The sequence below is a fragment of the Leishmania donovani genome, chromosome 17, assembly GCF_000227135.1.
Source record: "Leishmania donovani BPK282A1 complete genome, chromosome 17".
NCBI lineage: Eukaryota > Euglenozoa > Kinetoplastea > Trypanosomatida > Trypanosomatidae > Leishmania > Leishmania donovani.
Window position 1 is genome coordinate 523,182 of NC_018244.1, and position 16,668 is coordinate 539,849.

General features: G+C 62.6%; 4 protein-coding genes across 4 annotated transcripts; all 4 read left to right on the forward strand.

Moving 5' to 3' along the window:
• Window positions 1-891: 891 nt before the first annotated feature.
• On the forward strand, window positions 892-2,514 carry LDBPK_171200 (3-oxo-5-alpha-steroid 4-dehydrogenase-like protein; the record flags this gene model as incomplete). The annotated part of the gene is made up of 1 exon (XM_003859927.1): window positions 892-2,514. The coding sequence occupies one exon, from the start codon at window positions 892-894 to the stop codon at window positions 2,512-2,514; it is 1,623 nt and encodes a 540-aa protein (XP_003859975.1).
• Window positions 2,515-3,316: 802 nt separating this feature from the next.
• On the forward strand, window positions 3,317-7,609 carry LDBPK_171210 (kinesin, putative; the record flags this gene model as incomplete). Its single annotated transcript, XM_003859928.1, has 1 exon — window positions 3,317-7,609. One exon carries the CDS (start codon window positions 3,317-3,319, stop codon window positions 7,607-7,609), a length of 4,293 nt encoding a protein of 1,430 aa, XP_003859976.1.
• A 2,431-nt stretch (window positions 7,610-10,040) lies between these two features.
• LDBPK_171220 (hypothetical protein, conserved) lies at window positions 10,041-10,397 on the forward strand (the record flags this gene model as incomplete). Its single annotated transcript, XM_003859929.1, has 1 exon — window positions 10,041-10,397. The coding sequence occupies one exon, from the start codon at window positions 10,041-10,043 to the stop codon at window positions 10,395-10,397; it is 357 nt and encodes a 118-aa protein (XP_003859977.1).
• Window positions 10,398-11,602: 1,205 nt separating this feature from the next.
• LDBPK_171230 (hypothetical protein, conserved) lies at window positions 11,603-15,130 on the forward strand (the record flags this gene model as incomplete). Its single annotated transcript, XM_003859930.1, has 1 exon — window positions 11,603-15,130. One exon carries the CDS (start codon window positions 11,603-11,605, stop codon window positions 15,128-15,130), a length of 3,528 nt encoding a protein of 1,175 aa, XP_003859978.1.
• Window positions 15,131-16,668: the final 1,538 nt, after the last annotated feature.

Here is a 16,668-nt window from a genome sequence, read left to right on the forward strand (position 1 = left end):
CATCCGCAAGAGGCGCAGCGGTAGGAGTAGGCTGCGTGTGCGGGCCGAGACACGGCAAGCATCTCCTCTTCCTGTGATGGCGGTGGTGGTGGGGTACTGTGTGGAGGCGCCGACTTCGTATATCCCGCGCTCTACCCCATCACCCTCCTTCTGCTCATGCATGAGGTCGCCTTTTTGCAGTCGAGCACCGTCAGGCACCACTGATGCAGCCCCCTCCCCTGCCGTTCACTTGACCCCCTTCCTCAATGCAACGTTGTGTGCATGTGCACGTATGTGGTATCAAGCAGTGCCGAATGGGCTCGAGGGGGAAAGGCAAACAGCGCGGCGATTGACGCGGCAGCTCTCGTGTTCCGTGTGCCCGGTGGTGTTGGTGGTGGTGGTGCTCTCGATTAGCGCTGCGGCTCAGTGCTGTCGCAGCTGCGAGGCTGCGCCCCAGAGACGTCTTGCTCGCTCTCTCACCCTCCCTCCTTTGCTCAGTTCTGTACGTGCATCCTTCCCATGCCCTCGCGTGATGCACTTGGACGGCCCCCCTCCTGCCCCACCCTCATCCTCTCTCTCCGCCATCCGTATCCTCTCTCACGACTTGCTCGTCATGGCGGTGTTCAGCCGACCTCCCTGCCTCCTCCTTTCCCGTTCCCCGTGGCAGACGCGTACGCGGAGAAACATCGAAAGGCTCGACCTTTCTTGCACACGCCTTTACCAAAGCACAGACGTAGACGTGCTGGCATCGCCGCACCTTTCTCCGTCCCCGTGCCCGTTTCGTCCCCTTCGTTGCGGCTTGCAAGCCACCCAGGTGAACACCTCCATGCATGTCTGTGGATCTCTGTGCTTGGGCGGCCTTTGATCGTTCCATCGCTCTATACAGCCAATGGAGATTTGCTTCGTGGAGCCATGTCCGCTGATGCGCGTATTGCTATCATCGCCGTCGTGCACCTTGCGCTGACGTGGGTACTGCTGCGCTACATCGCCGATTCGGCCATGCCCTTCTACGTGCACCGCGAAGGCAGCAGCCCTGCCGGTGCCGCCAACGGTGCCTCTGTTCGCAGGGCGGTAGCGCACGAATGGGACCAGTGGTCGCCCTTCCTCGTGCCGAGCCAGGAGGCGTACGCTGCACAGCTCGGCCGACAGCAGCGCGCGACATCGGCTGCCGATGCTGTCGCCCTCAACAGTCGTGTGGTGTGGCGCAGCAGCGCGTTCCACCTCACGCTCGCCATCTTCACATACGCGTTGCTGAGGTTTGGCGTTACGGCCCCGTACGGCCGTCACTCCTGGGCCCTCGGCTTCCAGCTTACCCTCCCCTCGCGCGTCAGCTGGATGTTGCAGGAGAGTCCGACCATCTTCCAGGTGATCTACCACGTTTTTCTGGAGTATCCGCGCCTCATGGGGCACAGCCCTTCATGGCCATCGCTGTGGCCATCGTCCTCCTCTGCCTCCGGCCCGACTGCTGCTGGGATGCCCAGCAGCCATTCTTCGGCGGACACATGCCATTCCTACTGGGGCTGTGTGCGGGCCGCCTGCACGCAGCAGCACCTTGGACTCCTGCTCTTTGTTATCCACTACGTCCACCGCAGCTGGCTCTATCCGCTGTCGATCCCCGCCACCGCACATGATGTGCCGCTCGTCGTTACGTGGATGGCGACCATGTACTGTCTCTTCAATGGCCGCCTACAGGTGCTGGCGAGCGCAGGTGCGGCTGCCACGGCCTGTGCAACCGACACAGCAGCGCCGTCTTTGGCATGCACTCCCGCGTACACGGCGTCGATGGGCTTTGTGCGGTGTTGGCGCGAGCGCCACGAGCTGCAGTCCCTCCACTCCTCCTCCGCCTCCGTCGGAGCTGTCGCGGTTCGCGTTGGCTGGCGGCTTCTTTTGGGCCTCTACGCTATTGGCGTCTTGGGCGGCTCAGCGCTGTTCTTCCTCGGACAAAGGATTAACATGCAGGCGGACTACTACCTGGTGCGTCTGCGCCGCGGTGACAAGGGCAGCATCAGCCACGGTGGCAGCAAGCCGGTCGGACGGAGGGCGGCGAATCTGCACGGGGATGCGCTGGCGACGTCGTCGTCGCTTGAGGCGTCTCGTGATGCTCAGCACCGCAGCAGCATTGACGGCTATCGCATCCCCGTCGGCGGCTGGTTTGACTCCGTCAGCTGCGCGAACTTCTTCGGCGAGCTTGTCGAGTGGACGGGCTACGTCATCGTCGTCGCGGCGACTTCTGCTACTAGCAACGGCAACTGCCTCTCCGTGACGACTGCCCTCGAGGAGGAACTACTTCAACCGCTCTCGTCGTCGTCTTGGTGGTCACTGATGAACCCGATCATGTGGCTGCGCCTCGTTGCGCGCGTGTTCTTCGGCGGGTCGGAGTCACGCCCGGCAGCGCTGGCGGCGTTTAGCTTCCTGGTGTACGTCTTCAGCAACTTGGCCCCGCGTGCGGTGGCGCATCATGCGTGGTACGCCAAGACGTTCGGTGATCCCTACACGAGGCTCGGCCGCCAGGCGCTCATACCCGGTGTGTACTAGGCGGGCGAGGCCGACGTGCTGCTCCTCCTCTTCGTCGATCAGTCCTCATCTCTTAGGCAAACGCTCGGGCGTGAGAACGGCAGACACGGATGAAGCCCCTCCACGCACGCACACGCAGCCAGAGCGTGCTGCCCCCCTTTCCCTTGCTCTATGTATATCTAACGCTGCCAACGGCGCCCATTCGCTTCTACTATACGGGAGTGGTGGAGCGGTGTACACAGATCTGTGAAGTTTGGAGATCACAGCTTCGCCTTCTCCTCCTGGTCCTCCGCCGTGCTTGTCTCCTTCATGTTCCTGATTCAAGCCCTTCATAGAGTCGGTGCTGCGGCATTTGGTCTCAATCGCAGCGATGGAGGGGTGCGCGTTGTGCATCTCTCTGTACAGTCGTTGCGATGACGTCCACGACGCTGCCCGTTCAATCTCTCAGCGGCCGCCGTAGTCTCCTGACCCCAAGCGCCACCATTCTTGTCTCTCCTAACGCCTGCTGTCTCTCTTTCTCTCTCACTGTTTTTTTTTATTGTTCCGCCTCAGTGGTGTTGTCGTAAGGGGAGTGTGCAGCGCTCACGCCGCCAGACAGATACACAGCGGCACGAGAGGCCCGCCTTTGTTCGTGCCGGTGCATTCGCTGCCCTCTCTACACGCACATTTATTCCCCGCCTCCCCCCCTTCTCACCACCCCCACCCCCCACCCCATCGCCCTCTGCGGTATATAAAGGGTGGGCGGCTCCGCACGGGAGGCATACACTTACGCGTACTTTGCACGACTGAGAAGCAGCGACGTAACACAGCGGCAAGGAGCACGATGAGTACGGCGGTGGTATCGAGGCCACGCGTGTACGTGCGCATTCGCCCGCTCAACGACCGCGAGGTGCGTGATGGAAAGGGCGAGCTCGCCTGCCGCGGTGACACTCGCCAGCAGGACGTCTTGTTCCTTAAGAAGGATGAGACCCTGGAGCAGCAGGTGCGCTTCGATCAGGTATTTGACCAGTGCTCGAACCAGCAGCTCGTCTTCGACCACATCGGTCCCGAGATTCTGCGCACGCTGTTCAGCGGCTACAATGCCTCCGTCTTCGCCTACGGGCAGACCGGTAGCGGTAAGACATACACGATGGAGGGCAACAGGGGCGGCGGCGTAAGCGGCGGGGCCTCCTCGGAGGAGCAGGAGGGTCTCATACCTCGCATCATCCGCGGCATCTTCTCCTCTTTCAAGTCCAACGCCAACATAACCGACGCGCTTGTTGAGGTGAGCCTCGTGCAGATCTACCAGGAGCGCATCCAGGATCTGCTGAACCACCGCAAGCAGGTGGAGATTCACATGGACCGCACTAGCCAGTACGTTGCCCGTGACGCGACCTGGCGGACCGTGCGCAGCCTCGAGGAATGCATGAAACTGTACGGAGAGGCCTGTAAGATGCGCGCGACTTCGGCGACGGAGATGAACCTGGTGTCCTCGCGTAGCCACATGATTCTCATGCTTCGCATGCAGTGGGACGAGCCGGCGCTGCCGGGGTCGCACGCGCAGCTGAACATGATCGACTTGGCAGGCTCTGAGCGGCTGAACGAGTCCGGTGCCACCGGTGAAACGATGAAGGAGACGATCACCATCAACAAGTCCCTCAGCGCACTGGGCAATGTCGTGGTGAAGTTGGTGGAGCAGGCGAAGAAGCCGAACAAGCGCATACACATTCCTTACAAGGATAGCAAGCTTACCTACCTCTTGCAGTCCAGCTTGGGTGGGGCAAACCTGGTCCACTTCATGCTCTCAGTGTCGGGCAGCGCCATGTGGCGCAGCGAGACAACGTCGACCATCGAATTTGGTAAACGCGCCCTGCAGCTCGTCTTGCGGCCGGTGCGCAACGCCATCGACTACACGCGCCTCGCCGAAATGGAGGCGATGATCGAGCGCATGCGGTCCCACATAGAGTCGCTCGAAGAGGAGCTGCAGCTCAAGCGCAACTTTGAGGCCGCCGGATTTCTGCAGCTGCGACAGATTGCGCAGAGCGACGACGACCCCGCGCAGCGGCGGCGGTGGCAAGAAACAAGCGCGAATCATAAACACCTCAAGCGGCAGACGGAGCTCACCCGCATCATGGCGAACCTGCCGGAGACGTTCGACGACTTGACATCGCACTGCGTACTCTTCCCCGAGTCGAAGGTGACGTTCCGCGAGCTGGGTGGGCTAGAAAAACTCATCCACTTCGTGGGGAAGTCTGCCTCGAACTACTACCGTGCCAGCGCCGCGCAGACCATCGCCAGCGTGATCGACGAACCCGGGAGGGAGGTCTTCGCCAGCCTTGGCGGCCTCAATGCTTTGGCGATGCTTCTGCGGGTTCAGGAGGAACGGTGTAAGGAGGCGGCATGCGTCGCCCTCGAGGCTGTGTGCCGCGGCTGCGTGACGAACAAGAGGAGCCTATCCGCCGACGTCTACGCGGAGCTCGTAGACCTTGTCTACGGGTACTCGAATCAGCAGGTGCAGGAGGCGGCGTGTGCGGCCGTTGCCTCCATCGTCGACGGCTACGCCGAGGCGACACGGCGTTTTGAAAGGCTTGACGTGGTGCCGAAGCTGCTGGAGACGATCCGCACCTGCCCGGCCGAAGTGGTCAACCTCACGAAGGCGGCGACGAATTGCGTTGGCCGCCTGGCGCATGGCGATAAAGAGATGCAGCAAACTATCGCCTCCCTTGGCGGCGTCGACTTGCTCATCGATGTCCTCTTCAGCTCCTCCGGCGACCGCGACCATCAGGTGCCGATTTTAGCTTCGTACGCGCTCGTCAACCTATGCTGCAGCAGTCACGAGAACCTCAAGATGGCGATGGAGCACAGCCGCTATGGCGAGGTAAAGTTCCGGCTGCTTGAGGGCCTTGCGCGCGCCTTCGGCACGAACACGTCTCGCGAGGGCTTCGGCCGCGCTACGGCGCAGGAGACGGCGGGGCCGTTTCCGTACTATGGCGTCACCATTCAGGACGAGTGGACGTACGCCTCGTCCGGCGGCCGACCCATCTTCTCAACCTTCATGGACAACCCACAGTTTCACCTCTACGTGCGTGAGGAGACGGACATCGCCTTCATCATTCAAGACACGCTCTACGAGGCCCGCATGCGCAAGAAGCGGCGCAACAACTCCGTCTACATGGGCATCGCTATTTTCGAGGGCGATCCGACGCTGGCAAAGTTGGGGCTGAAGCAGCTCGACTTCCACGGCAAGATGATCGAGATTGGCCGCTACACTTCCAACTGCGAGAACGTGCTTCATTGCACGCTACCGGCCTCCGACACACCGTATATGGTCGTCCCCTTCACGAGTCAGAAGGGCCGGCACACCCACTTCGCCCTCTCCGCCTTTGGCAACCACCCGATCGAGTTGACGTCGGTGCCGGATCAGGTGGGATGGGTGCACACGGTGCTGCAGGGCAAGTGGACGGAGTTCACGGGCCGCGGAGGCGAGACCTTCGACTGGCGCTGCAACCCGCAGATTAGGCTGAAAACGAAGGAGGCTTGCCGCGTCGTCTTTGTCCTCTCGTACCTCTCGCTGGATGAGCAGCGGGCGCAGCTGCTACAGGAAGAGGAAGAGGGGGAGGGGCAGAATACCCGTCCGCGCCTGCACGGCCGCCTCTTCTCCAACGCCTTCGCGGTCCACAAGCGCTACCTCAAGGCGATCGTACCGCTCCCCCAAGGCTCGACCTTCGTGGCCAGCAACACGTTCGCTAGCAACAGCTACATCACCACCTCAGCGAACCTCGACAGGAGCGGGGACTACGTCTACATCCCCTTCACCGAAACTCCCTTCCAGGACACCTACCGTGTCTCCGTCTACTGTGACTCGGACGAGGTGGAGATAAAACCCATGCAGGGGCAGTCCAGCGAGTGGATGTGCGCAAGCCTTTCCGGTGTGTGGCAGGGCAAGCCCGTCTCCGTCGACCTCGATACGACAGGCAAGCTGGTGGCGGTCATGTACAGTCCCGGCGCCTTCGTGCGACCGCGTTTGCTGAGCGGTTTCAATCAGAAACGCATCGCCGGCATCGACTCCTACTGGAACACCGAGGCAACAGTGGAGTACGACAGCAATGGGCAGCTCACACTGCAGGTGGAGGCGATGATGCGTAGCGGGACGCCGAGCGCCGCCGCAGCGCGTGGGACCACCCAGTCGGCCACGAACCAGGTGACGCAAGTGCCGGCGACGGATATCAAGTTCGACCTTTTTATCTTCACCGATAGAAAGTGCACCCTCACGCGGGTCGGCTTCGACGCCTCACCCAGCTCATGGCCGTGCCCGACGCAATCCACCTCTCAGACCTTGCTAGCCTACCCGCAGCTTGTCGAAGACGTCGACGCCGTCGGCGGCGATGACGACGACAACAGCGACAGCCTTGCCAGCGAACTGTGGCGCGATGATCCAGGCAACATCTCGGCAGCCGAGCAAGAGGCGCGTGAGACGGAGTTGCTGAGATTATTGGAGAAGCAAGAGGCCGCGAACCACATCCTCAAGTTGCAGCTGGCGCAGCAGGCACGTGAGCTGGAGGAGCTGCGGAACGGCGGTGTCAGTGCGACCACCTCGTCAAACAGCGACGGGAAGCGTGGGGGCAGCGCGAAGCCGTCGGGGACCAAAACACCGAAAAGGACCCCGTCAGCCACGATGGACGGCTACGCAGGCTTGTCGGAGGGGAGACACCGGTCCAGGAAGGAGGTCGGCGGCGGCGGCAGCGCGCAGGCCGCGCTTCACAACCCCAGTCGCGGTAATACTTCAGGCTCGGCCGAAGCCAAGGGAGCAGCGGCCAAGCCGCCTTCTACCGGGCCGGCGCAGCGAGGCACCAACACGAACAGCGCTGAAGCGTGGCGCCAGAAGCCGTTGGCCCTCGCCGGGACGACGTTGCCGACGAACAGGCCGGGCATGGCCGACAACACCGCCTTGGCTGCACCGTCCCCGCAGGTGAAGGAGTTAGTGAACTACACGCTCGTGAAGCTGATCGAAATGAGCAAGCGTGCCGCTACCAGTGCTCGCTTGGGCGACAAGAAGGAGGACAGGGAGTGGAGGGCGATGCTGAAGGACATTGAGGAGGTGCATCAGCGACTGCACGATGCCTTCAGTATACTTTGACCTCTATAACAGGTGAGCGGGGATGGGGGCGTTGCGGACGCCGAAGTGGCTGTGTGTGCGCGCGCGTGTGTGTGTGGAGGGAAGAGGGAAACGAAACAGAAAGCGACAACAACAGAAAGTCGAGGCGCGGGCCGGGATGCGAGACGCAGGGGGGTGTTGCTGCGCGGGCCCATATGGCAGCCCCTCGCTCCCTCAGCTCTGTCCCCCTTTGATTTGGCTGTGTGAGCATCGTGTTGCCTTTTCGCTTGTTTGCTGGTGTTTTCTGCTTCCTTATTGTGTGGCTGCGGTCGTCCGCCGGCGTGGCTGAGTCTGGCTGCTTGTCCTTGGTTGCCCTTCTGGGGATGGGGCTTGTGCCGCACGCACGGCACCGCCAATACTTTTATACCCATGGGCGCACGCAGGCTAGGCAGCCAATGGACAACCCCCTCTCCTTTGGTGTGTCGATTCCTTTATCTCTAGTTTACGGGCCCTCGTGTGTTCCTTTTCCGTTTTTTTTTCGCCTTTTCGTTCATGTTCTTGCGATGTGCGTGTGCTTATCCACCCATCTATGCCCCCCCNCCCNCCCNNCCGCCCCGCCCCGCCCTCGGTGTCTTTGTGCCTTGTCTGGTCCCTCAGCGCCACCCTCCTTCTTCCTCTGGACGCTCCGTTCATGTGACTCTCCACTCGTATATACGTGTCTGTGGTGCCGCCTGCCCCCATCAGAGGGAGAATGGGAGAGAGACAGATGCACCTCTTCTTCGGCGTTACATTCATCTATGTCTATATCTAAACCTCGCTGCTCGTCTAGACCTGGATTCGTCCGTGCGCACGGAATGCCTCCGCCTCCGCTTCCCTTTCAATCTTTTCCGCATCTCCCTCGTCTCCTCGAGTCTATGACTGTTTCTCTTGTTCGTTCCTGTTGCCACTGTGTTCTCTCGCTGTGCGTGTGTGTGTGTGTGTGTGCGTGTCTTCGTCCCTTCACCCTTATTTCTCTCTGTGTTTGGTGTGTTATTGGTGTTCTCGCTACGTCTCTTCCCTTCTCGCTCGCACCCGCTCCCCTCTCCTTTCCCCTTCCGCTCCGCTCCCCTCCCATCACAGAGAGGGGTTCGGGCGTGTGTCGCTCGGTGTTTCCGTGTGCAGTTTTACTTTGGATGCTCTATTCCGTTTTCGTGTGTTTCCGCTTGTAAGTTGCGCACGTGCATGTGTGCTCGTGTGGCGAGCGAGCGACGGCGTGAGAGAGGGAGAGGCAGGAGGAGGAGGCGGAGAGAGAAACCTATAGAAACGTGACAGAAAGAAAGAAATGAAGGGAGACATACAGAGGGTCACAGCCAGGGGGGGGGAATGTAGGGTTGAGAGAGAGCATGAGAACAGACCGCCGCTACTGCACAGCCGGATCTGCTCGCGCATCTCCTCCCCCCTCTCGCCCTTTCCACAGTGCCGTCCTTCATCCTTTGAATGGAGGCGCACCCCCTTCTTCCTCCTCCTTCTCCTCGGCGCGCGCTCTCTGTATTCGGCGGATTCTCCCACCACCTCCTCGCCCCAGCCCTTTCCTTTGTCTCTTGCGATGTACTGCAGCCCAGGTTTTAACTAGAGTCAGGCAAGCTATACATCCGCACACCCACGAGCGCCTTCGTAGAGAGAGAGAAGCCGCGCAGATGCACCTGAAGGCGAGGTTGCAGGGGTGATGCGGAGACTTGAGGCCTGCCTGCTGCAGCCTTTCATCCCTGCGAGCCACTGCCGAACACACGCTTTGGTATCCCTTTCGCTCTTTCCCTGCCCGCGCCATCACGGTGTGTTCCTTCATGTCGCTGCATGGCCTCCCCCTGCATGAGCGCTTCGAACACTACATGTCCCCACGCCCTCCTTCTCTCCCCCGTTTTGTGCGCTCTCGTTCTCCATACACCCCCTCCGGTCACCTGCTGCTGCTGCACGCGTCCCTCGCACCCAACTCACGCCAACGTCACGCACACACGCAAACGCCTGGTGCCATTCTATGCAGCAGCTTTGCCGCTCGCGTAGTATTCCTAGTAGGCCTTCTCCCCCCGCTCTTTCGTCTTGTATATAGGCCCCCTCCCCCCCTCCCCACGCTCAGTTCCGCTTGCGCCGACCAGGCACTCACGCGCACGGTCGATCACCCCCTCCCCCCCCCCGTGTGCGTGTGTGCTTTTTGGGTTTGTATTCTTCTTAGTGAGATCTCTAGTCCTTCGTCGTTGCGGTTCGGCGGCTCCCCTCCTCACCCCAGACACGAACCTTTACATCAAAGACGAGCCCCCCTTCTCCCCCTTCCCCCTTCCCTCGAAATAGTTTCATAGGACTGCCACGCCCCGATAGCTAGACACACGCGTTGCTGCTTCTGCTGCTGCTGCTGCTGCTGCGTTCTCCCTCTACACGCTCCTCTCCTGACCCATTGCCGCACCCCCACACCGCTTTACGTAGTGGATGCGGTCGGAGAATGCTCCGCTCACTGCACCGCGCCGCGCCGTTGGCCGTGACGGCGACGACGACCACGTTATCCACGCCCGCCGTGCCCTTTGCCTTGCAGACGGCGGCTCGGACCAAGTACGTGCGGCAGCCCAGCGCTCAGTGGGACCCTGTCCACGAGGATATCAACGCCCACGTGAAGCGCCGCATCCCGGGCGAGACGCGCGTCGATCGCGTGAGGCGCTTTGCGCGCGAGTGGCGTAACGTGGAGCTGGAGCTGGGCGTGTACAAGGACTCCCGCGGCCGCGAGATCAAGTACCGCAAAACGTTCGTGTACCGCTACACCTACCCGAACGCCTTTGACGAGTTCTGGTGGCCGTGCAAGTAGGGAAGGAGAAAGCGGGAAAGCGGGCCGCGGTGCGTGCGGGCGAAGAGCGGTAATGATGATGATGACGATTGGAGGGGCGCAACGGACTTGTGGGACGCTTGGACATCGTGAGAGGGTTGGTCGGTGAGTGAATGAGAATACGTACTACGATCGTGGGTCAGTGCGTCCCCGTTGCTTGTGTGGAGGGTGGTGGAAGGGGGGGGGGCGTGCGGTATCTCTGCAGCCCGGCGTGCTCTCGCCTTCGCTTTCCTGCTCCCATCTCCTCCGTTTCGCTATCTCCGCCATGGGTCTGTGCGCGCTGATGTGTGGATGTCGTGCGCTGCCGTTGCTGGAGGGCGGCGGTTTCGTGGTCGTTCTTGACTCCTTTATCTCTGCTCGCTCTCGCATCCTCGTCGGCGTTAGGCTTCTGCGCTCTTCTTTGCCGTTTCTTCGTCGCCTTACCCGTCCTGCGGCCCACCCCGCCCCATCGCACCCCTCTCTGTCGATGTGTTCGGCTTCTCTCCGTCTTGCTGAGAGAGCTATGCGTACGTGTGTGGCTACTTGCTCGATATGCGTCATCCGACGCTGCGACAGAGGGAAGGAAGGCAACTGCAGCTGCGAAACAACAACGTACATGCGACGGGGATCAACTTGTACGCCTGCGTGTCCTCGCGTCATCTGCATGCACACGTGTGTGTGTGTGTGTGTGCACCTACCAACACGCACTAACACACGCATCGTCAGTCTCCCTGCGTGTGTCGCCTTTCCCCTCCCCTCCTCCTCACGCGAAAAGGCATTGGGAAGCCAGAGCATCCTGAGTTTTGGTCCGCCCGTGCTTGCCGACCATTTCACTTCTTCATCCCTTCCCCCAACACGAGTTGCAAGCGCAGGCGCGCGGGGGTGGAGGAGGTTCAGGACGCCGCGGCACATACCTTTATACGGATGGAGCGGAAGTCCTGCCTCTCTCTCCTCCTCCTCCTCCTCGGTGCACCCCTCTATTTCTTCGCACCTGCCTCGCACGGCTTCTACCCCTTCCCCCTTTCCCCTCCCTGGCAAATATGTAATGCCTCACCCTCCGCGCCCTTCTGCTCCGCCTCCCTGTGTCCGTCCTGACTTGCACCCGTGCATGCACCTATGGGCATCTCCCCCCTTCTCTTCCTCCTCCTCCTCCCTTCTCTCCTTCGCAACTGCAACAGCCACGACTTCCTGCAGCAGCAGCGACAGCCATGATGCGTCCCACGCGACGCGCCTTCTTCGACTCCTTCCGGGCCGCCCGTGGCGAGCTCGACCATCTCTTCTCCTCAATGAAATCGGAGCAGCACATGCGCAGGGCGGTGCAGCAGTACCTTCTCCCCTCCCTCTCTCGCCGGCTGCACCGCTCCCGTGGGGGGCGTCTGGGACGCGCGCAGGAGCGCAGTCTTTTCCGTACCAACGCCTCGCTCCTCTTGCAGGAGGCGCGGCGACGCTGCAACCACCGCGTCGCGGCCGCCACGCTGGACGTTGTTCTCGCTGAGCCGCAACTGTCGCGCTTTGCGCAGATGTTCGAGCCCGCGTGGGTCAAGGACGCCGTCTCGTCGTGCCGCAGCGCGGCAGAGCTGCGCGTTATCGAGGGCGTGCTGCGGCAGCACGAGCGGAGAGTGCTCGCCAGCGGCTCTGCCGCCACCTCAGAGGGGTTTCTGCTGGCCGCAGCCTTTGGCCGCTCGCGAGCAACGGAGAGTGCGCTGCGCCTCGGAGACGACGACGTCGATGCCGATGCCGACGACGGCGCACAGAGTGGCTCACTTGCCTCCACGCGCACCGCTTCGCTACAAGCGGCAGGCGACGCACTGCCCAGCAGCGGCGCGGCTGAAGGCGGTGGCGCTGGCGTCACGATTTCCAAAGAAGCGCGCGTGTCGGCTGCTCTGGCACAACCACCGTCACTCACCGACCTCGCCACAACGGGCGGCACTGGAAGCGACGCGCTCTGGTCGTCGCCGGAGGAGCGAGCGGCCGCCGGGCTGCGAGGGCTACAGCGTCACCAGCGTAATTTGACGGCCGGTCCAAACGTGTCCTTCACCCGCTACTTCCTTCATCAAGGCCTTGTGCGCCACGAGGGGGAGCTCATGGCGCTGTATCAAGCCATGCGCGCTCGACCGCTGGACGTGAGCTTCCGTGTCGTCGGCGGTGGCGATGCTGCCAGCGGAGCCGCACAGGCCCCCGGACTTCTCTCGCCGCACGCCAGCGCCGTGCACATTCTGCTGCAGCGCCGCCGTGGTTTGCACCGCGTGCCGTGGCTACCACCAGCGATGGGTGCCTATACTCTCGACACCCGCGCTAGCATCCCTGCTGACACGGTGCTGGCGAACCGGCAGCTTCTGCGGTCCCTCGCTCGCGAGCGTCTCATTGTGTATCAGAGCTTGCCGAGCATGCTGCCTATCTACTACCTTGACCCACAGCCAGGGGAGTGTGTGCTGGATATGTGCGCGTCGCCGGGCAACAAGACAGCGCTGATACTGGACTGTATGCACGCTGGCGGCAACAGCCATCCACACTGGCCCTCAACTACCACATCCGAGGCCGGCAGCACGGCGTGTGAGACTAGCCGCCGCGCTCTTGTCGGCAGCGGCTGTGTGGTCGCCAACGAGGCACAGGCCTCCCGCATTTCAGATCTGCAGGAGCGCCTGCGCAACGTATCGCCCGAGGTGGTCGTCACTCAGGGACGGGGGCAGGCGCTTGGACTGGGAGACTGGCACGAAGGCAGCAGCAACGGCGGCGTGGGCGGCGGAGGCGATGCATCGTCCCTTGCGCATGGAGCCGTTCTTGTTGAAGGTTTGTACGACCGCGTGCTGGTCGACGCGCCGTGCTCTGGTGAGGGCCGCATGGGGCGCGACGCCCTCTCGTGGCGGCTGTGGCACCCAGGACGCGGCATCGAGTTTTTCCCGTTGCAGTGCGCGCTGCTGCAGCGTGCGGTGAGGCTGTGCAAGACGGGCGGCCGTATCGTCTACGCCACCTGCACTCTCAATCCACTGGAGAACGAGGCGGTTGTGTCGGCGGTGCTGCGGGCGTGCGGCGGCGCCGTGGAGCTCATACCTCCTCCGCGCCCACTGCCACGGCGGACCGAGCTGCAGACCGAGGAGGACGTCGGTGGCAGTGTGCCGCCACTGCGCCTCACTGCTGGGCTTCGGAGTTGGGACGTCCCATCCGGCGCCGGCGGATTCTTGTGTAGCGCCGCGGAGGCCTACGCACAAGGGGAGAGCGCAGCACGGCTGCCGCCCGACATGTTTGCGCCGACATCGGCGGGTGCGGAGGGCGACCGAACGGACATCAGCGGCGCACTGCAGCGGTGCTGCCGCCGGGTCATGCCGCACCTGAACGGCAACGCAGACGGCTTCTTTGTCGCGGTTCTCGAGAAGCGAGCAGGCGTACCTCACATGCTTGGTGCTGCGGAGAGCCGTTCCTTAGTAGCACCGCCATCGCGCCTCGACCCTGCATCCGCCACTGCCGTCGGGCCGACTTCGCCCGCTGCGGCGTCGCTGGCCGTCTCGCTCGCTGGAGGCAGCAACATTTTGAATGACCGCGGCTTTGTGCGACTGCCTCCGTCGCATCACCTCGTGCTCCAGCACCTGGGCGGATTCTTCACCTCGGCCCCGCCGCGCCAGGCGTCATCACTGGCCACGGCTTCTTCTTGCATGGCTGAACAGCCGCAGCAGGGTGAGTGTACCAGCGTTCAAGCCTTCCTGGAGAGGCACGGCTGGACGGCCGTCTGGTGCGAAGGAGAGGGGCTGCGGCTCCTCTCTCAGGCTACAGTGCAGCTGCTGCGGCGTCATTCTACCGTTCCGGTGGCGCCGCCAAAGGGCAGGCCGAATAGCTCCGCTCTCGGCTTCGCCCGCCATTCTGAGGAAGCATCCAAGGCGTCCCCCGCACCGCCGTCCACCGGCACGGAGCTGCTCGACGCAGGTGTGCTCGTGGTGGGTGCGCAGGGGGAGCTGACGGAGCGCGGGGCGGCGCTGATCCGTCCAAGTGCGAGGAGCCGCGTTGTTTCGCTGCCGCTCCCTTTTGCGCAGCTGCTGCTGGCGAATCGCACACTCGACGTTGGCGCCTCACTGCAGCTCATGCCGGCCTACGTACAGGAGGCGGAGCAGGCTCTGGGACCACAGCACGGCTTCCTGGCGCCGTCTTCAGCTGCTACGCGGGGCAGAGACGACCCAGCATCCAGCGAAGCACACACCTCGACGTGGTACCGAGAAGCCCTCGCGGCTCTCACCCCGGCACTCGGTGGGGGAGCAGGGGCGGCCGGTAACGCCATCGTCGTGGTGCGTGTGTCGTCCTCCGGCCCCTCAGCCTCCCCGTCATGGGCGGCACCGCTGGCTCAGTGGGCCTGGCCCGTGCGCGTTGAAGTGATGCAGCCATGGTCGTGGCACGACATCGGCGACACGCCACGGGGGCTGGCGCGGCTTCACTTGACGCTCCCCGCAGCCGCGCGCCACCGCACGCAGGCCCTCATTGGCCGCTTGCAAGGACACGCACATCGCCAGCGGAGCACGCAGGAGCGGCTGCAAGCCAGCTCGCGGCATGACCCATCGCTCATAATGGGCCAACAGGCATTGCACGGTTCCGCAATGCAAGCGAGCCAGCAGCATCGACTTCTCTTTGGCGGTGCTGCGCAGGCGTCGGCGCTGCGAGCACAGCCAACAGAGGCGCTGCCCGCTCGGGATTCAACGATGACCACCCCTGCGACACCCTTGTCGCAGTCGTTGGACGTGTTCGAGCTGTGACACTCGCTGGACTTGCGAGCGAAGCGCTCACTGCCTCCCTCTTGCCGCGCGCCGCTCACATCACGCGTAACGCTTAACCACGTTGTACCCACACGTACGCGCACAACTAAGTGCCGAGACGTATCAGTGACCGTAAGGGCGGGGAGGGAGCGGGAAGACGAGGGGTTTGATATGGCAAGGCATACCCTCTTGTGCGCTGCCGTGACAAGGCACCCTGTCAACTTCCTCAGCTGTAAAGTTTGGGCGCCGCTTCGCAGCATCCAGCTCTCCACCCTCCCCTCCCTCCGGCACCGGAGAGGGACTCCTCTCCATGCACGCACGCCCTCACCTCGGCGCAGACCGATCGTGAGGCAGCCGTATGTCGCGGCACACGCACAGACATGTATGACAGTAGAGGTGTGGCAAAGAACGTGTAATGCGGACGCATCTTGCTTCTCTTGTCTTCCCACTTCTCATCCTCTCGTGCGGCCAGTGCACAGGATCAGCTGCACCACCACCACCACCCCCTCTCCTCCCACACTGCACCGCAGTGCGCGAAGACAGACAGAGAGAGAGAGCTAATCATAGGGCGACATGTGCAACAACGCCCTATTCACCTCATGTCCTGAACACCACGTTGGCGTCCTCCTCACACGCATGCTGGACCGGTTCCGGTGGCGTTGTAATATGAACATGCACACATTCCACACCTGCGCATGCGCTCGTCGTCCTCATTACAACAACGCTTCCCTTCTGCCGGTCGCCGTGCTGGATGAGGCCTACATGGCTCTTCGATCAGGACGGCATCGCAGAGGTCTCATCGAGGGACCCCTATGGGATACACCTGCAGGTGGCGCCTCGAAAAGCTTCTCTACCTGGCAAGTGGAAAAAAGGACGAACCACGACAGCGGCCCACTTGTATTGGAGCGGGCTGAGGGCGCCTAGGGAGTCCCCGTCTCACATCGCCTACGACGAACTCCGCACCTCGGAGCTCCAGCACCTTGAAGAGAACGTGAGGAAGCTCATCAGCGTCTCTTCGGCGGCGTGCGAGAAGCTGGCCAGCGAGGTTGTGCCCGTTCCGGAATTCCGCTCCGTCTTGGAAGAGGTGTGAGTTTGAGATGACCAAGCTGCGCACTGCGCGCACACGCCCCACACAGCAGCCCCAGTGATTGCCTTCCCGCCTCAAACACGGTGGCCACCGCCTTACGGAGCTGCCGCGCCCACAATGCGACGCCTACACGGCACAGGGCGCACCGATGGCGCCCGCATCCCCGAAGGGTGACCGTGAGCAGAGGGAAGCAGCCGAAGGAGAGCACGCATGTGCTCCCCACGCCTCGAATACGCGCCATCTTGCTCCCGTGCAGGTTGCCCGTCTCTCACAGCTTGAAGAGGAGGAGGGGCCGTCCTGCACGTCCTACAAGCCGTGCCCGAAACCAGCCCATTGACGCCTACCAGTGGCCAAAGAAGAGCGGAGGGAGCCCCCTTGCACGCGGCACAGGGGAAAGCGATGCACCTTGCCGATCTGTGTGGCGAGATGAGAAGCGAGAACCAGCAACGGA